Source organism: Vicugna pacos, chromosome 30 (genome assembly GCF_048564905.1).
Source record: "Vicugna pacos chromosome 30, VicPac4, whole genome shotgun sequence".
NCBI lineage: Eukaryota > Metazoa > Chordata > Mammalia > Artiodactyla > Camelidae > Vicugna > Vicugna pacos.
This window is the reverse complement of record NC_133016.1, coordinates 31,613,577-31,635,629: the sequence shown is the minus strand read 5'-3', so window position 1 is coordinate 31,635,629 and position 22,053 is coordinate 31,613,577. Positions and strand designations below refer to the sequence as shown.

The following is a 22,053-nucleotide window of genomic DNA, read 5'->3' as shown; positions in this document are numbered from 1 at the left end:
TTATTAGGTTTAATGAATAATTTTTATTTCTAGAAGGAGTGCCAGAAGCCTTTCTTTTGTTTGTTTTTGTGCATTGTATCTAATTTTATAGAAAACTCTCTGGGATCCCCAAGTTTGAGCCAAAGAGCTTACACCCTTCCCAATTTTTAATATGATTAATTGGTCTGTTGTCCCAATCATTGATGAAGTATCTCAGTATATAAATATATATATATATATGTATGTATATTTTAGCCCTATACATACATACATATTAAACTGTGGTAAATAAAACAGACTTGTTTGAACTTGAATGTTGGGGGGCAGTAGGTGATCCCTTTGGCCTTTTTTTTAATTTTACGTAGTGTAGTATCAAAATCATGCATCTAAATCCAAAATTGTCCATTTTATTTATCTCATTCAAAATAACAATATAAAAATAATTATCCATTTGGGATAAGCCCCTTAACTTTTTTTTTTTCATTAAGAAAAAATCGAAATTTTTACAATCTATTTTCCAGTTATTCAACCTAATTAACATTAATTGTTCAAAGTTTTTATTAGCATCCCTAAAACCATTGATGGGAAAGGAAAAACACAAATGTAGCTTTTCAAACCAGTTTTTTTTTACCTAAGTTCTTAGGTTAACCATTAGATATATTTTTCTATCTTTAAACTTGATTTTAATAGGTACCAAGAAAACAGCTGTTTATATTGAGAGCTCTTTCAACTTTCACCAATTTAAAAGCTTTTCCAAATTAAAGGATCCATCATATGGCCATCAACTTATATATATATATATATATATATATCTCTAAACCAAAAAGATGAAGAGGATTTTCCACATGAGGGTGGGGGTGTTGCCTAAATAAAATTCAAAAGTTTACTCTGCAGAAGCTAAAGGCCTTTGTGGTCCAGGCTGATGCATAAAAGGTTAAGATGGCAAAATGTCTGAAAAATGGTACAATCAAAGGATTGTTGAGAATCCCAATTTACTTGCATGGCCACCATATGTGCACAATATTTGTACCTTTTGCATGGCAGAGTCCAAGATTTCCTTTAAAAAAAAGGAAACACATACATACATACATACACACACATAAAATACCCAGAGAAATATAAAACGTTTATATTACAAGGACACAGGAAGAGAAATCCAAGTTCCCCCTAAAGGGGATTTTGTTTTTATGAGTTCAGAATTCCAAAAAATGTTTTTATCAGGCCTGGTTAGTTACTTTCACAGTGAGTTTTTTTTTTCTAGTTCCCAATTAAAGTTATAAGTTTTCTACGTATATAAACCTGGCTGGGATAATAGTTGGAGGCTGGCAATCTGTCATTTCTTTTTCTTTTCATTCCTTTTCTTTTTTTTTTTTGAAAGTTCTATGCCCCATTCTAAGGCAAGGTTGTCATAATAAAATTGCTAGTAAGATTTCCCACAGGGACAACTCTGTGACATGATGTCTTTGCCTCTACCACTCCTTCAAGTTTCTTTCTCTCCCAAGAAAGCTGTTATCAGCCAGGAAGAGGGTCCCATTTTTGGAATTGAAAGGTTCTTCATAAGACTTTTACTTTTATACTGAAAAATTCAATGCAGGTAACCAAATTGAAGAAAGCATTAGACCAGCCTCTTACCTAAACACCCAGTCCTGACCCCAGTGTCTTTCAGCTTGGACCCACTCAGGACATCTCCACTGGGTGAGTATTTTCCATGTATATTTCCACCAGCTTCACATCGGGCGTCTCTTCAAGGTGGGTATTTCCTGTTACCTTTCAACAAGGCCCCACCCAGCATGTCTCCACTGGGTGGGTAATTCCCCCCACTCTTTTAACTGGGGGGCTAGGTACCTGGATACACTGCCAAATAAAACTCAGGACCATCAATCAATATGGGAGATCCGAGAACCAGGACAGACCCACACAAATTCATCTGGACTCCCCGAGGAGGCGAATGGGCACAAAGGGCCAGTGCTGGTACCAAGGCTCCGGTTACTCGGAGAGTCCAGGTGGAGAGAAGTCTGCTCTGGGTCCCTTCATGGTGGTCAAAACTGTTGACTGAAATACATGTTTAGCCTAAAAGTTTAGAGTTATGTTTTATTTGGCGGGAGGACTCTAGCCGGGATGACAGCCACTCAGATCACTCTGACGGACTGCTCAGAAGAGGTTGAGAAGAGCTAGAATATATAGGAGCTTTACAACAGAGACCAGGTAATTGGAACAATAAAACATTGCTTGTTATCTAAAGAAAGCCAGTTATCTCAAGTTCAAGAATTTAGTGCTTTTCAATATATGGGAGGAAGCAAACATTTGGGCTCACTGAATATATTCTTTAGACAAGCACCTAGATATCTAAGGCCAGTAATCTGTCTTTTCTTATTCTGAGTCTGCTCAGAGGGCACCGTTGTGAGTGGCTGCAGGCCTGTCTTCACTGGGGGGTGGCGGCAGCGCTGATGACTTGGTTTCAGCATTCTTTGTTTAGTGACATGGTTGCAGTATTTTCATTCACATTGTAGTATTTTTTTCACAGGAAATTATGATATTACACTGATTATGGATAATCTGGAAACTTGGAAAGGAACCGAGATGGAATTACTACAGGTACCTTTTACTTTAATAAGACGTGTGCAAACGTAAACACGGAGGAGGCATACAAAAGGATTCAGTGGTGAATGGGAAGGGTTTCTGCACGTTACAGGAGAAGGCAAGGCAGAGTTCCTCTTCTTTGTGGGCAGGGACGTGAGTCCAACTTTTCTTTCTGAAGTGCTTTCTGAGAAGTGTTTATGGTTATTAACCAACATTGACAAACGGTGGCACACATTGCATTTAAGAGCTGGCCGGCTGCAAACTTCGGTATTGGACAGGTGGAATTCATAGGAAAGTGGTCAGGTGGATGGGATAGAGATGGAGCGAAGGCCTGGGCCCAGATTCTGGTTTAAATCGCCATTTCCTCACCATTGGGCCTTGGACTAGAATGTAAACTCTCTTAACCTGTTGGAGAATCTGTGAAATGGGCATGATAATATCTGTTTCTTCCTGGGAATTTTGTATGTTCTAAAGAGTATTATAGCACTCATGAAGCACTTAAAACACTGGAACTTAGCAGTGTACAATTTGTGCTGCCACGACGCTTGGCGTGTGTCAGAGCCGTAAAGGCTGTATTTGTCTGATGAGGATGCACTGGTAGCCCCTTGGCTAGGTTGTGAATTCGGTGATTTACTTTAATCCTTGTAAATCTGTGTGCCATGGACAGTTATTTTCATGGACAGATGAGGAATCTCAGGGTAAAGAAGACTGTGTAATTTGCCCAAAGTCAGACCATAATATTGGGTTCAGGGGCCTCGGTTCAGCATGGTCCCCTGGGCCTTCTGCCCTCTCCGTTCAGCACCAAAGCCAGATGTGGGATCGGCTGTTTCTCATCCCAGAATATCCGGCAGGCCGCAAGACACACCTGGCCCTGTGCTGCTTGAGGAAAATCTCTGGAGGAAAGGCAGTTACAAAAGGGATAAACATAAAAAGAGACGACTGCAAACTGTGATCAGCTCTGAGAAAGGAAGGAACAGGCCTCGCCGTGTAGAGCTGGGAACTTTCCCTTCGGGGCTACTCTGGGGGCGTTCATCTCAGCTAAACAAGCTCTGCTGCTGCACCAAAGCAGGAAGGCAGGGCGTGTGTGGCCAGGTAGACAGGGCCTCAATGTTCGTACTCATTCCTCATTAAGCGGCAGCTGTCTCGGGCAATTTCCTAGTAAAAAGATGTCGGCCATAATCACCACGCACTTTGCTTGGTAGTTTTATTGGCCCCACCTTTGAGATGAGGTCATTGAAGCTGCGGAGTTTGCTGCATGCCCTTTTATACCATGGAAATACCCCCACTGGTCTTTCAACCTAGACTGGTGTGGCTGTCATACCCAGCCTTGTGAATGGCATCGTGTAGCTTCTCCCAAGTGGCCCAAATGACTGACATTGATATGTTTAATTCGTAGGAAATAGTATGTGACAATAGGAGAAATAGGTAGTAAGAAATTGTTTGGAAAACTAGAAAAAAACCTATTCTTCCCCAGCTGGGGGAGTGTGCCCTGTATCACTCACCCCACTCAATGCCTGTCACCTCCTCCCTGCCGATTCCGTGTCCAGGAGCCACTCTGAGCCTTTGAGGAACATTTTGCCTCATGACACTTTTGACTAGGACCTGCGAATTCTCTGTCCCTGGTTAACTCTCTCTTCAAAGCCATTTAATTTTTTGCAGGCTCCTCCGCTCAGATGTATGAATAACCTCTTTAAACTTCTTGATGCAGCTCCTTAATGAAGATCTTGCGTAGGAAACCTATTCAAAACCTGGGAGGTATGCACACAGTGACTGCAAACTCAGCACTTTGTGAAGTTCAGAATCAGAGGGGTGGGTGACTCAGGAAAGGCTTTTTTAAGGTAACAAGGGGAAAGTGAAAGGACGCAGGCTGTGTGAGAAAGAAACATGCCGGTCCCAACCAGCAAGGCACCTTCGTTCAGGATGGAGTTTGGCGAGTGCAGATTTCTCACAAAGAAAGAAGTGGTGAGATGGGAGGGAGGACAGTTGGATACTTTATTGGGGAGGAAAAAAATGGGCTGAACATTTACTGGTTGAACAAGAGGATTCTGACATGATGTGCTTGTATTTTGGAGAGAAGGGTTTTGTGGGGACAGGCCTAGGAGTACGCTGTCAGGCTGGGGAGTCAGCACAACAAAGAAACACAGAGAACCGGGCAGACGCCAAGGCCCATGTTGGGGGAGAGGCTGGCCGCCAGTTGGAGCTCTGGAGGCTGCTTCTGTCCCTTAGCTGGGGCTTCAGACTTCCCTTCACAGCCCAGTCCTGTTGATACAAGAATAAAAAAAGTGGGGCATGAGAAGGGCTGTGTCCCATGCTTTGGTTGAGCCCCTGAGATGTGCCCCATCGGATTTTGTTCCTTGGCTTCGTGCAGTAAAAATTTCAGGAGCAAGCCAGTGTTGATTAAAGGTAGATTTATTCAGAGAAATACATTGAAATGCAAGAGAAACTTCACGAGGTGTGGGGGTTTGATGCTCAGTTTAAAAGTAGGTACATACACTCCACAGACAGAGTGTGGGTCTTCTCCGAAGAGGGTGAGAGAGTGGTGACCGCGAGGTGGAGCTGTGTTGCTTGTTTTCTTGAGCTTGGTGGTTTCATATGCTAATAAGTAGAAGGACCAGCCTTAGGGCAAGGGGCTGGGATTCCCAGGGAGTTGGCCTTTTCCCACCCTGTGACATTTTGTGGCTAGCCTTTGGACCGCCATGGTGCCTGGGGCATGTTATTCACCATGTTACTATTACAATGGGTGTTTACTGAATCTCAAGCTCTGCTAGAAGTTAAATCTCTTCATCCTGAGCCTCAAGGCCTATTGGGGGTTGAATCCTTCACCATTTTGGTGTTAATTGCTGTGGCCTTACTTAAATGGCTGTGCTCTGCCCCCTTCCATCCTGTCTCACTGTGTTGACACAGAGACAGCAAAGGCCAGTCCCTGCCTGTGCTCCTGCATTTAACAGCAGGATGTGTGGGGTGGGCTTATGATGACTCTGAGTGGTGAGAATGATGTTTCAGATTTTCCCACGTGAGACATGGGGACCTGCCAGCAGCTACCACAGATTTATCTCACGGGCATTATTGCTTGTGTTGTTATGGAAACAACAGGCCAGCCAAGAAACAGGCACCACTCAGAGGGTGGGAGTAATGAGATTTATTACGCTGGCGGGCTCAGAGGGGCTTCTGTTCTGAAGCTCTGAGCACCTCCAAGACCTGCACATGAAGTTTTATAGGGTTAATTACAAGTATGGTGCTCTTAGCCAATAAGGCTCAAACAACAAAAAGGAAGGAATCAGTACACTGAAGCTTATCAACTTGAAAAAGATCACGTTATTGACAATTGTTGACCTTGGATTTACCAGTAAGCTTATTAACCCAGTAAACTGACACTAAACTTCAGGTTTACCAGGTAGCTCAGCAAAACTTAGATCAGTAAACCGACACTTATCACACAGATTTGTGACTTATCTTGTTAGCCCAGCTGGGCTTTTTCTTCACAGTGTCACTTATCTTTTCTATTTTTCTTTTCTACTTTTCTTAAGTATTTAAACCAAATTTAATATCAGGGTTTTTTGGGAAAGAAATTTCTCTTTTTCTTTTCTTTGGGGCTGTTTTGGTGGGGAGTTAATTAGATGTATTTATCTGTTAGTGGAGGCCCTGGGGCTTAAATCCAGCACCCCTTGCACGCTAAGCACACGCTCTACCTCCCGCCCCATCATCTTTTTCTTTTTACTTTAGCTGCCAAGAATCTTACAGCTGAATTCCTAGTCGGCCTTTAACATTTGCCCTGACTTCATGGAATCCATTTTTATGAGTTTATCTCCCCAAGGTTTCATTTAACTATTGAATCTCAATTTTCTCTTCACTCTCAGTTTTGCCTTTTTGTTGTTTTGGTTGTTAAGCTGTGTTTAAAAAAATTGTTTAAATTCTCTTTAAGCAAGAGTCTGAATGTAAATAAATATGTAAACCAACAGCACAATTAAATGCTTTTATATTTTCTAAGCTGTTTAGTAGTTACTTAAAAACCGAATTGAATAATAAAGTGATAACATTTTAAAATTATTTTTTAATTTTTTATAAAGTTATAGCTGAGTTAAAATATGATAGTAGTTTCAGGTGTGTAATAGATGCTCCATTTATGGTTACTCTAAAACATTGCTGTATTCCCTGTGTTGTATGATACATCCCTCTAGCGTGTTTACATTACATGTTGCAGTTTGTATAAGAAATTTGGGTAATGCAGAGTCTGGGACGTGGCTGTGTCTGACCCAGGTTCACGCTCACCCTGCCTGTCAGAGCTCAAGCCCTCACAACTGTCTGCAGGGGAGCGAGTGGAGGCAGCTCTCATCAGCGCTGGCACCACCCTCTGAGTGGCAGTGACAGCAGTGATTGTGTGTGGACATGCAAAGTGTTGTTCCAAGAGGTTTACGTGCGTTTCTGCATTTAATAATTAAAGCCCTCCTGTGAGGAAGCGTTTTAAGTTTTTAAAGTATAATACATTTTATTTTGATATTGATAGATTTCAAACCTCTGGAAAATTTACAGGAGTAGTACAATAAACGCTTAGATACAGTTCACCTTAAAGGTCATTATTTGCCTTTTTGTGTCTGGCTTATTTTAGCATAACGTTTCGAGGTTCTTCCATATTGTAGCCTGAATCAGTACTTTATTCTATTTGATTGATAGTATCCTTTTTCTTTGTTTTCGTTTTTGGTCTATTTAAATATATTTTCATTGAAGTCTAGTCAGTTTATAATGTTGTGTCAGTTTCTTGTGTACAGCACAACACTTCAGTTAAATAGGAACATACATGTATTCATTTTCATACTCTTTTTAATCATACGTTACTATAAGAAATTAAATATATTCTCCTGTGCTATACAGTATAAACTTGTTGTTTATTCTTTACATACTCAGTATCTGCAAATCTTGAACTCCCAATTTATTCCGTCCCACACCCTCTCCCATCTGGTAACCATTGTTTGGTTTCTATGACTCTGTGTTTGTTTCTGTTCTGTAGATAAGTTTATCTTTTTGTTTCTTTTTTTTTTTTTTAAGATTCCACATATGAGAGATCTCATATGGTATTTTTCTTTCTCTTTCTGGCTTACTTCACTTAGAATGACATTCTCCATGTCCATTGATGTTGCTACAAATGGCATTATTTTATTATTATTTTATGTCTGAATAGTAGTCTATTGGACAAATATGCTACATCCTCTTTATCCAGTCATCTGTCAGTGGACATTTAGGTTGTTTCCATGTCTTGCTATTGTAAATAGTGCTGCTGTGAATATTGGGGTGTAGGTGTCTTTTTGAATTAGGGTTCCTTCTAGATATATGCCCAGGAGTGGGATTGCTGGTTCATATGGGAGGCCAAGTTTTTGCCTTTAGAGGAACCTCTATACAGTTTTCCACAATGGCTCCACCAAACTGCATTCCCACCACAGTGTAGGAGTGTTCACAATTCTCCGCAGCCTCTCCAGTATTTATTGTCAGTGAACTTCTGAATGATGGCTATTCTGACTGGTTAGAGGTGATACTTGATTGCAGTTTTGATTTGCATTTCTCTGAGAATGATATTGAACATTTTTTCATGTGCCTACTGGCCATTTGTACGTCTTCATTGGAGAAATGTTTCTTTAGGACTTCTGCCCATGTTTGAATTGAATTGTTTGTTTTTCTTTCTTATTAAGTGTAAAAGCTGTTTACATATTCTGGGAATTAAGCCCCTATCAGTTTCATTTATTGCAACTATTTTCTCCCATTCCATAGGTTGGTTGTCTTTTTGTTTTGCTTACTCTTTCCTTAGCTGTGAAAAAGTTTGTAAGTTTAATTAGATTCCACTTGTATATTTTTGCTTGTATTTCTATTGCTTGAGTAGACTGCTCTAGAACAACATTGCTGAGATATATGTCACATGTTCGCCTATGTTTTCTTCTAAGGGGTTTATAGTCTCTTGTCTACATGTTTAAGTCTTTATCCATTTTGAATTCATATTTGTGTATGCTGTGAGGGAGTAGTCTAACTTCATTGATTTACATGCAGCTGTTCAGTTTTCCCTACACCATTTGCTGAAGAGGCTGCCTTTATTCCATTGTATGTTCTCACCTCCTTTGGCAAAGATTCAATGACCAAAAATTTGTGGGCCTATTCTTGGTAATTTTGTTTATTCGTTCATTGATGGATGGATATTGTTAGTAACTTTTGGCTACTCTGAATGATACTGCTATGAATATTGATGTGAAATTTTTTATGAGAATTTGTTTTCATTCTGTTGGCTGTACATTTGGCCCGCCATACCTGTAGTTTCCACTACATGGATCCAGATGGCTGATTGTAAAGGGACTCGAACATCCTTGGATTATGGTTTCCAGGGTGTGGGGTTCCTGAAACCAACCCCCCGAGGATACTGATGGATGACTCTATATGTAGGAGTGGAATTGCTGAGCCATATAACTCTAAGCTTTTGAGGAAATACCAGACTTCTCCAAAGAAGCTGCACAATTGTCCCTTTCCTCTGGCCGCAAATGCGGTTTCTCTGCCTCCTGAATGACATTTGTTATTGTCCGTGTTTTGGTTATAACCATCCTAGTGGGTGTAAAATGAGATCTCATTTTAATTTTGATTTGGCTAGTGATGCTGAGCATCATTTCATATGCTTTTTGGCCATTTGTATATCTATTTAAATTCGTGGTAAATTTAAAATTTGGGTCTATTTTCTTGTATTGTTCAGTTGTAAGCATTTGTTATATATCCTGGATGCTGCTCTCTTATTAGATACATGCTTTGCAAAATTTTTCTTCTATTCTGCACATTGTCCTTTCACTATATTTTTTTTAAACTTTAAAACAATTTCTTTACAGGGGTGATAATTAGATGTATTGATTTATTTTATTTTTCTTGCTAAGCACACACTCTATCACTTGAGATACCCATTTCCCCTGTCATTTCACTTTCTTGATGATGTCCTTTATAAGAAAAGGGTTTTAATTTTGATGAAGTCCAGTTTACCTGCTTTTTTCTTCTATCACTTGTGCTCTTGGTATTCTATCTAGGAAACCAAAGCCTATCCTAGGACCACAAATATTTATGCTGTGTCTTCTTTCAGAAAGTTTATAGGTTTAACTTTTACATTTCTGCCTGTGATCTATTTTGAATTAGTTTTTGTTTGTTATATAAAATATGGGTGTTCAGATTCCAGATTGATTCTTTTGCCTGCAGATACCCAGTTGTCCCTGCACCATTTGTTGAATAGACTATTCTTTAATGGAGTGTTGTTGGCCCCCTTGTGGAAAACTCTCTGTAAATGTAAGTTTTTTCCCCTTGGGTTTTTATTGTGTCTCATAGATTTATTTATCCAAACTTATGCCAGTACCATACTGACTTAGTACTATAGCATTTTATTACCCTTTAAAGTGAGTCCTCCGACTTACTCTTCATTTTCATGGTTGTTTTGGCTGCCCTTTGCCCCTTGAACGTCCATATGAATTTTGGGATCAGTTTTTCAATTTTTACAAAGAAGTCAGCTGGAATTTTGATAGGAATTCCACTGAATATGTAGATCACTTTGAGGAGTCTTAACATTTTTAATAATATTGTCTATGATTCCATGAAATTGGGATGTCTCCCATATATGTAGATCTTTTAAAATTTATTTTGGTAATACTTCAAATATTTCAATGTACGTATCTTGTAAATTTTTGTTAAATGAATCTCTCATTTTGTTTTTAATGCTGTTGTAAATGGAAAGGCTGAGTTTCTTATGGGTGGGACTATATTATCAATCTTCTTATTTCTAGAATCCCTTTACAGCAAATACCCTAGCTATATACTTGCTACATATATCTATCCACAACTATTCCCTGCACCATGTTATAAGAAACCAAGACCCAAGTTAAGCTACCTGAACCCCTATGTGGAAGTGAGAAATGAGACCCTTGGGTGGGGCTTTTTGCAGATGATACTGAGAGCTTATTCAGGATGGCTTCTTCTTAATTTCTTTTAAACAACCCTTTCGTTGTATTTAGTCAGATACATTAAGAACATTCCCTTTTGATGTGCAGAGGAGCTAAGACTAAAGTTTTCAAATAATTTCTAGTGAGAATGTTGTACTTGAAACAATTTGCATCAATCTTTGAAGATTTATGTTTCAGGAGCTTTGACTAAAGAACACCTGTCTTTATTCAATAACGACAACTAAATGCTCAAGCAACATGTAAGAGTTTGAGCAAACTGTCCCCGCCCCGTACTGCTGGGTGGCTGCAGCTGTAACTGGATTCCGCGCTTACCTCTCCTAGTACCCTTGTGCTGATCTGCTCAAAGGGGCTCGTCCAACAGTTTATCAGTAGTCGGTTGGACAAATTCATAAAACATTGATTGAAAGTTGCTAGAATGCAATATATTCTTATTAATATTAAGTAAACACATATTGAGTGCTTACTGTATGATGGAATTGTCCCTCAGCCTCACATGAATATTATTTCTCTTAAAACCTCACATATTTCCCTGTTATTCTCACTTTACTGATAAGGAGACTGAGAATTAGGTCTTCTCTCTTTTGGTGGGGGCTCATTATCAATGATAGGAAGTTGTAAGGAAAAAGATATTGATTCATCCTAAGAAAACATTTTTCTGAGTGTCAGCAATGAAGAAGATGAACACTGAAGAAGGTGTTCATTGTTCGAGTGAGACAAGTCCTTGGTTGTACGGAGTCAGCATCCCTGTCCTGGACACGGTACGGGTAGAGCTGCGTGGTGGGTGAGGCGGCGCGGCCGCGCAGGGAACGCGGATGCTGAGCCGTTGGGCTGTGCTCAGGCCAGGTGGGGCTTTCTCCTAAGGGCAGTTGACCGTCATTGACAGATTTTAAGTAGGGGAGTGGGGTGCTCTCGTAGTTCACTTTTGTCTCGTAGAATGCTTGGAAACATTTAGAAGGCTCGGCAGGAGATGATGTGATGAGTCATAGTAGAGTGGCTGCGATGTGTAGCAGTGTTCAATTTTCAAGTGGTTTTCAGGCCCAGGCTTGTGGCTCAGTCGCCGTGTCACTTTGGATGACGCACTCAAGGAAGTGAAACAATTTATCTAATCAATTGAAGCAGTGATGTACCCAATTCCCAGGACTGTTGTGGAGATCCAGTGAGATGACGTGTGCACAGTATGCAGCGTGGTCTCCAGCACAGTGTCAGTGCTGAGTGAGTGCCAGTGAGTACCAGGTAGGTCAGGTGAGGTTGGTGGGACTTGGTGACTGAGGATATCTGGGCCCTGAAGGAGGAGTCCATTCACATCTGTGAGTGATGGGACTGAGTTGGGAGAGGCAGGGAGATCTTACCCCCCGACCAGGTGCCCTGGGCGGGACGGCTATGGGAGGAGCACCATGAAGTCAGCTCTTTGCAGGTGGAGTTGGAGGTGACCTTGAGACATCTAAGTGCATTGTCACGAGCTGAAAGAGGAAGTCTGGGCCCAGGCTGTGCATTTTCCTATAATCTCAACACGTGAGGACGCCGAAGTATTGATCACTGAACATGAAATCATACTTTACAGGAGAAATGAATATTAGTATCACCTCTGTCATCAAAGCTCACGTCTATTTATTCATCAATCACGTTGCTAATTGGGTACTTACAGAGCTCACTTCACCGTCCTCCCCGTTGGCTCAGGTTCCACAGAAAAGAGCTGATGAGTCTCCCTCTTTTCCAGAAGAAGACACATTTAGGTTGTAGGCTTCTGTACCTCGCCAGAATTAAGATATTAGTTTGTTGGTTTAATTGTATTTTCTGTTGGCCATGTCCTGACAGGAGAGAAATTTTACCTCATCGTCATGTTTCAATTAGCTGTTACTGAGAATTGCTGTTCTGATACATAGTGTATGTATTTTATTAACTTTGTAGAGTAGTTATCATTTTTCTGTCTTTGCCCTTTAATTTTGTTTGCCCCTTCAATGTTCTATCCTATTTGGGGCCTTATTTTTTTTTAATTAAAAAATGTCTGTTAACAGTTAAGAAAACAAAAGCAAAGAAAAAATGCATATGAGAGCTAAATTTAGAAAATGTCTAGTGTGTTTTCTGTCTCAGCAATGGAGGGTTCTAGAAACTCGTGGAAACCTTCATTACACAAGTTCCTTAAAATGCTGATTAAGAAATAAAACCTTCCTTCCTCATCTTTCAAGCTGCACAACTAATTGTCAAGAAAGTGATTGGAAATTTTCATAAGCCAAGACAAACGAGAAAGCAGGGATTCTCGGAGATACATGAGCCTTAGAAGCCCTGGGGTGCTGGTTGGCTCCTAAACTGATTTTCAGTTGCCTTGACAGGAGGGCAGGGGGTGAGCCCCAGGCCTCTCACACTAGGAGTTGGATGGGTGATCATATTATGGGCCAAGCCCATCCCGAGAATCTTGCTTTACTAAAGGGTGAAATTGGAAAAAAAAATTCCTCAAGGCAAGAAAGTAAGGAAAGTCACTTTTGCTGGAAGAGGGGAAAAATAACAAATCCAAAGTAAGGATATAGGTTAAAGCTGTTCTGGCATGAGAGTGACCACAAACTCCTGGCAGAAATTCACAGCTTCTCCTTGACTGATAAGTTGTGTTTTGAATGAATCAGTGAACAGCCATTCCGAAAAAGGCCTCCAGAGTCTTGTGGATCAAGATACTGGACAGCAAACACCTCTCTTCCAAGGTCTTATTCAAATAACCAGAAAGGTTTTAAAGGAAAGTAGCAATAATCATAGTTCTATTTATTGACATTACTATATGCTAGGAATTCAGAGGTGACTATGCAGTTGTCTCCTCTTTTATGGACCTTACTTTCTCTTTGGGGAGACAAAATGACATAGTTGGTTAGCTTGGTGGAGGGAGGTGTTAGTCTTTTGCAATTAGCCAGGAGAAGAGATTAAGAAAACAGTGAAGGGTGGGTGAACTTTTTAGCTGAGGACAGTCTTGTTCAATTGGCTTTTAATTGCTGGCTCAATGATCTGTCACTGGAGGGAATAGATCTTACGGAGGATGGACTTAGCTCAGGCCTCTTTGGAATGGACAAGTGAACCCGGAGAAAGACAGTCAAATCTGTGCAGACATTAAAGTTCACTTGAACGTGCTCCATCCCTGAGCCAAAGATAGGACAAATATGCAGGACTTCTTGAGGAGAGAGGAGTGGTTTTTAAGGTTCTCCAAGAATAAATCCCAGGGAACAGAGATGGCCAGTTGTCAAACTGAGACTTTGCACTTTGGACGGTGTACTCAGCAAGGGTATTGGCCTTTTATATGTTTCCATTTCTCTTTAATACATGTCTGTTGATGAGGACGTGGGCCCAAGTGTTTGACACCTTGTCGAGGCGACTTTGGATACCTGCCTAGAAGTATGGGCACAGTTGCGGCTGCATCATACATCTTGCAGCCCATCCCTTTCCCCGGCTCCGTGATCACGGCAGAGTGATTCCTTGTTGACCTGTCCATCTCCTCTGTGACATCATAACCCATGAAAAGACCAGAGTATATTAACTTGTCTTTGTTAAAATCAAAGGAACAGATCAAATATGGAAACAGATTTGTTCTTTCCTAGTTCAGTAGTGCCATGGAGAAGGCAGTTTTGGCAGCTTTTTGTAGTGTCCTGGAGGCTTTCTCTCTCAGCTTCTGGGCGCCTCTGTTGAAAACCCTTCATAGCTATCTGGCCTGCTGGAAAAGCACTCTGCCTGTTTTGCCCTGAAGATGTGTTCTGTTTATAACACATCTCTACTCCTTGGAAAACAACTCAATAAAAACCCAGTTGGTTTTCCACCAGCCATGGGCAGGGGTGAGGTATACCATGTTATTATTTCATAAAATAAAAGTAATAATAGTAATAGTAATAGTAATAATAATAATAATAATAATAATAATAATAATAATAATAATAAAAGAAGTCTTAAAACAGGAATGAGCACATTGGAGAGAGTCAATAAATGCTTTCTGGCTTAAATCAAAAGGGATGACTCAGTGATTCCATGGCTACTGTATTTGCTAAGCTAGTTACTCCTTTGCTCCATTACACATTTTTTTAACTGAAAAAGAAATACAAGCAAATGGTTAAAAAAAAAAACTCAAATAGAGCACAAAAATACACAAGTGAAAGAAGTTTTCCCTCATCCTCTGTTCTTTCAGCCCTCTCTGGAGATGCCACTGTTTACTATCCTTTGGGTGCTTTTCCAGGTATGCTTTGCACATTCCCACCTATGTGTGTAAATTCCTTTAAACTTTTACTTATTTTTAACTTAAAGTGATTTAAATCCTCAAGTGTCTTCTGCCCGGGTAATAAAACAGAACAAATCTGACCCCATATTAGATCTGTTCCTTTGAGTTTAACCCTATGCTCTGTCTCCTAGGCTTCATTTTGCTTCTAAAACAATGTTGCCTAGAGCCTGAAATATACAGGAGAGCCTATTCTGAAGGCTCTGACCTTTAAGGATATTTAACACTTTTTCATTCATTAAAAGATAACATTGCAGAAGAGAAAATAAAGTTTGTTTTGTTGGAGGTTGACAGGTATCTGACCCAGGCAGATAGCTGCAAGAACAAAGGATTCTAACAAGAAGGGATTCCTACACTAAGAAGTTTGTAACAACCAAGCACGTAGGAAAGGATCCTGAATTGTGACTTGGGGAGATGGTTTTCCAGGACATTAGTTTGCCGTCTAAGTCTACAGAAACTTGCTGTTCCATGCCCCAACCTCTGGTCTCCCAACTTACTGGCCTGTTCTGCACTGAGGAGAATGAATTTGGACATGGTAACACTCCTATCTACCTTGAAAGCTGGGCACTGGAGCTGAGTGTTATGGAAACAAGCCAGCCAAGAAACAAGCACGAATCGGAGTGTTGGAGTACTCAGAATTATTATGCCGGCGGGCTCAGAGGGGCTTCTGCTCCGAAGTTCTGAGCACCTCCAAGACTTGCACATGAGGTTTTAAAGGCTTAATTACAAGTAAGGGGGTATTAGCCAATAAGGCTCAAACAACAAAAAGCAAGGAATCAGTACACTGGAGCTTATCAATTTGTAATAGATCAAGTTACTGACACTTGTTGAGCTTGGATTTACGAGTTAGGTTGTAAGCCCAATAAACTGACAATAAACTTCAGATTTACGAGTTAACCCAGCAGAATTTAGATCAGTAAACTGCGACTTATCACACTTAGATTTGTGACTTAGCTTGTTAGTCCAGCTGGACTTTTCCTTCACATGAGGACAGCTCTCCCACACCCAGGGAACTACTGTGAGCCCTTGATGTTTCCACTAGTGTGGGGTGTGGTTTATCCAGGAGGGATGGGGACTCTGCACCAACACTCAGGCAGTCTGCTCCGTCTGGGGCTCTGATCTTGTACCACCCTGCTCCCCGCCAGCCCAACACCGGGGACAGTGGAGCTAAGGCAGAGATCGTGCCTGCCTGTTTCCCAGCGTGTAAAAGGGGAATATGTACTCTTCCCAAGGTAGTTCTGAGTGACAACACCTGGGGGTGCTTGGTTCCCAGAGCAACAGGAAACCTAGCTCCCCGTGGGGGCAACGGGAGTGATACCCGTAGCTGTTCTGCAGAAGCATCGGATGGAGGGCTGGATCAGGGAGGTAAAACTTCAGCTGCGGTTCTTGAAGGGTTACAGAAGGGTACAGAGGCAGGTTTGCTGCCTCCTTCGGGGTGCCGCAGAGGTAAATCATTTTCTCTCCATCTCCGCTATGACCCTCCCCTCTCCAGAGTCCTCCCTTCTCTCTGCTCCTCCTGTCCATCTGTCTCCCCCCACTGTTACCCTCCTCTCCACCCGCTCTCATCTTCTCCCTCCCTCGCTGTCCAACCTTCTCTCACAGAACCAAGAGCAGATTGCTGGTCCTCCTGCGCATGCGCAGTCGGTGCTATCTGGTCTGCTGGTTGGAAGCTCCATCTCCAAGCCAGGGATCTGCCCAAAGGCTTCTCAGCTGTGTCGCCCGGAAGGCCTTTGTCTCCTGCCTGGGGCCGGGGACTCTTGCTGTGGAACTGCAAGTTGGGGGGCCCCCGGGAAAGGGGTCAGGAGGCTGCGGGAGGGCGGTCCGCCTGTCACAGCCCCCCAGGGCGCCAGTTAGCCTGTGTTCAGCTGAATTGCTCAGGCCAGACCACTTTGCCGGCGCCACCTGCCCCGGTGCCTCGGTCACACCTGTCCAGGTCCAGGTGTGCGCCTGCCACCTCTCACCCAGCCGGGATCCCCTCAGTCCGCGGCTGGCGTCCCCTTCCCCTCTCCCACCCGCGAGTCCTCTCCTCCCGGGCTGCCTCTCCTCGGCCGCCGGCCCGTCCCCGCCCCTGGGCGGGCTGTGTCCCGGGCGGGCGGGGTCTGCGGACCCGGACGGGGGCGGGCGCCTGGGCCTGGGGCTGGGGCTGGCCTTCGAGCGGGCCTGCAGACAGCGTTTCCACCGCCTCTGCTTTCCCTTTCCCGCTCTCCGAGGACCAGATCAGCGGCGTGGGCGCTGCTCCCTGGGCTGAGAGCCTCAGGCTGTAACGCCCAGCTTCTCCAGTTGGAGTCCGGAAAAGGGAGTGTCAGTGCTGAGCGAGCTTCGGTCTCTTCCCTTAGTGTTTCTGTCCCAGGTAAGTACCTTGAACACTTTCAGGTGTTATGATGGCGGTGCTTGTTGATGTCACGTGTTTTTATATTGCGAGGGTTTACAGTGTTGAAAGCAAGGCTTGGTTCATTTAAAAATGAGCTGAAGGCATGAGGCTGTGATATCCTCCTTCCTTCCCTCTCCCAGGGTGAAACGTGAGACCGTAGATCTTAAAAAGATAGTTACAGTCTCTAACTAGCCCAACCCAGCTAGTGTGTTTTAACAGGAACAGCACCACCAGAGGCATTGGAGACCCAGGGACATTGCAGTCCTAAAGAGCTCCTGGCACAGTTTGTTTTGTTTTGGTTTTTTGTTTTTCTTAAATTGTGAGGCAGACTAGTGGTATAAACAGAAAAATAATTGTCAGGAAATATTTTTTCATATAACAGCGTTATTGTGATATAGTTCACACACCATGAAGTCCATCCATTTAAATGGTACAATTCAGCAGCTTTTAGCATATTCACAGTTGTGCAACCATTATTATTCCAGAACGTTTTCATCACTTCAGAAAGACCAGTGGACATGAATGACCTATCCACCCCTCCCCAGTGGTGTTTCTAAAGAAGTTTCTTGGCTATTCCTGACCATAAACTAACTTGTTATATTCCATGAAAAATCTGGTAGGAATTCTAATCAGAATTGCAATGAATCTGCCTATGAAAACAGGAAGAATTAATGTCTTTATGGAATAAAATTCTTCTACCCATGAATATATCTGGGACCCTATCTTTTCATTTGTCCAGAGCCTGGCCCATGGGAAGTCCTCGCTATTTGTTGGGCTTGTGAATGATGAGATTCTATACATTGTTAGTTGCAACTGTAGCCTTCACAGAAAAGAAAAGTAACCTCAGTGAAGCCAAGTGTCTCGTTGAGGGTCAGAAAGAGTGACAGCCAGTGCTGGAATGATCCAGTGGAGTTGGTGCTTGCAACCAGAATTCTCCACCACCTACAGCTAAGGGGATTAGAGTGTTCTTTTATTTTTTCTTAATGGCGTTGCTTTTATTTTTACTTATTATATAAAATTATTTTTTTTGAAGTGTAGTCAATTTACAATGTTAGTTTCAGATGTACAGCAGAGATTCAGTTATAAACATATGCATATGTATATACATTGGCTTTAGAGTGTTTTTAGTGAAACTCATTACAAGAAATTGAATATAGTTCCCTGTGCAATATAGTAGGTCCTTGTCATTTGTTTTATATTTATTAATGTGTATCCATTAATCCTCCCTTTCCTGCCTGCTAACCACAGTTTGCTTTCTATGTCCATGAGTCTATTTCTAGCAGCACCGCTTTTGCTAGTAATATATGCTGGTTGACAGTTTTCAGTTTCAGTAATTCCATCTTATCTGTGGGCACTTTTCTTCTGGTGGCCTTTATGTGGTTTGCACACGTGGTAATAGAGATCTGTATTTGGGAGAACTCCAGGCCTCATGTAGTCCCTGGTACAGAGCGTCCACTGAGTTGATGCTTGAACTGGGGAAAAAGCACAGTAAATGTTGGAATTTCCACTATGGTTGAGAATTCCAGGTTTCTATAACCTGTTTAGCCCACCTTAATATATGGTGCACCCATACTGGGTAATTTGGTGGAATTTCATGGTATGGTGGTGTAGAGACAGGACCTTGTATGCTTCTTCTCTTTCCTATTTCTAACACTCATTCTCCTGGGCCTCCCAGATCCTCCTCCAGAAGTGCCCAGTGCTGGCTTGGTGCTGCAATGAGGCTATATTTGTTAATAAGGCCCTTTCCTCATCTCTTCTGAGCCTCCGTTTCTTTCTCTGCACAATGAGGGCTTAGACTAGATAAGTGCTTTTCAGTTTCTTTTAAAGACATGTTTCCTTTGAGAAACAGAAAATGCAAATCTCTTCTCTCAAACCAACCCTTTAGATTTTGATAATTCCTCCAAGGGGTGACATAGCTCTTTGTGGAAAATTGATGTGATTGTGATTCCAGGTGGCACAGAAAAGACTCTGCAGAGATTTATTGCAGGGAGAGGGCAGGAAAGGGGCAGTATGTCACACTTTCTAGTCTGAGCACTGGAGCAGGGGCTTCGATTTAAATACGGTGTCTGACATGGCCTCTTTCTAATCTTGTACAATGAGATAAAGTTCTCTACCTCTGTTTCTTGATGTGTCAAGTTGGGGTGATAATTTTTTAGGGCTTTTGTGAAACATTATACACATAAGCCATTTGTGTCTTGGTAGAAAAAAGACCTGCTAGGGATTCAGGGATTTGTTTAAAAAAAATAATCTTGTCCATAGCACTCTGTCGGTGTGTATTTTGAAGATCCTGGAGGGTGAGGGTTGAGTCTAAAGTCCATCGTGGGACAGGTGGCCCATAGTTCTCCGTGCCTGAGATTGCCCCCTCCTCCACAGTCCTCTTCCTCAGTCCAGGATGAAGTTCCCTAGTAGATTTACACAGAGATCTTGTGGAAATGGCTTTTCATTTTATTGTTTCACCAAGAAGGGCTGCCATCATGTTCTCTGTGGTCAGGTTTTGAAGGGCTGCAATCATGATATCTGTTCAGGTGAAGGCTATGCAATTGGGAGTTTCTATTTAATAAAAAAAATTACAAATAGAAAATTAGAACAAGGGTGGTGACAGGGGCTCTTGGTAGTGGGCACCATTAGCTTTCTTAGCTTCAGGTGCAGTGGCCTATTGCCACGAGGACCCGTCCTTGTGCTCTGAGGTTGAAGGGACCAGTGGGTTCAGTGGGAATGTTAACCGAGTGTATCTCATGGGCTGGGCATTGTCCTATTTGTACTGTGTGTTCATTTTTTGAGACAGTGAGCTCACTTAACCTCAATAACCTCTTTAAAAAATTATACTTTTTATTTGAGATGTAATGTAGATTCCCATGTGATTCTAAGAGATTATATGAAAAGGGCCTTTGGACACTTTGCCCAGTTTTCCTTAATGGTTCCATCTTGCAATGTTGTGGTACAATTCATTACTGACTCAGTAACAATTTGAGGTTTGTGTTATTGCCCTCATTTCTATTCACGATTAAACTGGGGCTTAGAGAAACACACAGGGTTAGTGTAGAGTCGGGTGGAACGTGGGCCTGGGATTTCCAGGTATTACCATTATGATGGTCTGTGGCAGGGAGCAGCATTCACTTTGTTTGTTTATTCATTCATTCAACAAACATTTATTGAGTAGCCTCTGTGGGTCAGATGCTTTCTTAGGGTTATCTGATTCTTCAGCAGTACTGAGAATCAGGTAATGTTTGTTTTTTAATCTGAGAAAATTAACTCTGAGAGGTTATAATCCCCCCAAAAGGAAATATAGCTCATAAAGGAGCGATAGTAAATTTGTACAGTCCCTCCTTTTTATGAAGGTGGTACCCTAGGCATTTTACATTTGCAAACTTGTGTAATCCAGATATATTCTTGTAAGTCAAGGAGTTTTTTTTTAATTGAAGTTTATTCAAGTTTACAATGATGTGTCAATTAAAGGTGTTTTTTGAATTTTTAATTAAAAAATATTTTTTGAGAAGGATAATTAGGTTTATTTATTTGTTTAATTTTTTAAAATGAGGTTCTGGGCTTTGACCCCAGGATCTCGTACATGTTAAGCTTGTGCTCTATCACTGAACTGTACCTTCCTCCCCAAGGAGAGTTTTCTTATCCATTATTCTGCAGCTTAGGAGTTCAAATAAATTGGATAGAAATCCAGATCTTTTGATCTTTATATTTCTTTATATTCTGCTGAAGGGGGTTGGGGAAAGCAGTTCCTTTGTTCATTTATTTATTCAGCATTTTTGAGCAGTGATTTTCCATCAGGGCCTTGCTAGGTGCTTGGAAACAGAAAACAAGAAATGACCCTACACTGCAGGGGCAGGAAGCCTGGACCAAAAGCTGGGTAATGTGATCCGAGCTACGGTAGCCATGTGCAGACTCTGAGGACAAACTGTACCCCCGGATTTGCTTTGGCTTCCCTTGCCTTGTGACTGGTACACACCAGGTCACCGCAATCCAGATGGGCCCACAGCCCACAGCACAGTATGTACCTCGATCTCCTCTCCCCTCTCGGCAGGGCCTGCAACATCAGCATCCCTGACTACGTGCAGTGTGCTGAGGACTATGAGACTCTTCCCGTGGTGGTCCAACCCGTGGGGATCATCTCAGAGGAGAATTTCTTTTGCATCTATAAGCGAATCTCCTCGGTGAGCCAGACCAGCCCGTTCGGCTCCCAGTGGGCACTCTGTATCCACTACAGGCACCACTATGCGCCCGAGAATGGGTGGAGCGACTTCCAGACCCACTGAAAGGTCGTGGGCCTTGTCACCATTACTGACTGCCTCTCGGCCAAGGGCTTCGAGAAGCTCCACGTGCAGAGGAGCTGAATGACACCACGCTTAATGACTCTCAGCTCTTTGTCTTTGTGTTGCATGGGGAGGTAGCCGAGCAGTCGCTTCACCAACGTGGCCTTCAATCTACGAGGACTGCAGGGTGGTGGAGAAGAGGATCGAGGACTTCACAGAGTCACTCCTCATCTTGCCCAAGTCCAAGTAGCTGGATGGGGCCCCCGACAAGACTGGGGACAAGATCACCCTCCTCTGCATCCCGTTTGAGAAGGAGGACGTCATGGGACTGAAGACAGACAGCAGGTAAGTTTCCCTGGAGACCAGTCCACCCTGGCTGTGTTCCGGGTTTCTTCCCTACATCCAGAAAGGGATCAGCAAGGAAGAGGACTGTGTTGTAGCTAAGGTGGAGGGAGGTGAAACCCGCCGGTTTACAGACATTTAAAAGTGAATCTGCCTTTGTTTCAGAGAGATCCTTTTAGGGTTAGTGTGGACACTTACTCCCGCTTTTCAGCCAGGACCACTGGTGGGACCCCTGGAGTTGCTGTCCAATAGAGTAGCCACAGTCACTGATGCTAGGAGCACTGGGGAGGAGGCTGGTCTGTGTTGAGATGT

General features: G+C 42.4%; 1 protein-coding gene across 7 annotated transcripts in view; it reads left to right on the top strand.

Annotated features, from left to right (window-relative positions):
* The window catches only part of LOC140690350 (trafficking protein particle complex subunit 9-like), an 83,430-nt gene that overhangs the window by 37,029 nt on the left and 24,348 nt on the right, over positions 1-22,053 (top strand). Inside the window, exons 1-3 of one of the 7 annotated variants that reach the window (XR_012065611.1) lie at positions 1,623-1,674; positions 2,504-2,574; positions 21,171-21,380. The exons of 1 other annotated variant lie outside the window; for it this stretch is intronic. Coding sequence is in view for 1 of the 6 variants with exons in the window: in XM_072952065.1 (XP_072808166.1) it covers positions 21,171-21,402 (232 nt within the window). In the remaining 5 variants the exon portion in view is untranslated. Of the gene's footprint in view, positions 1-1,622; positions 1,675-2,503; positions 2,575-4,218; positions 4,315-16,255; positions 16,450-16,956; positions 17,114-21,170; positions 21,497-21,601; positions 21,745-22,053 lie in introns of those variants that run through there. 5 more of the 7 variants (XR_012065613.1, XR_012065610.1, XR_012065608.1 and 2 more) reach the window with 5 other exon arrangements.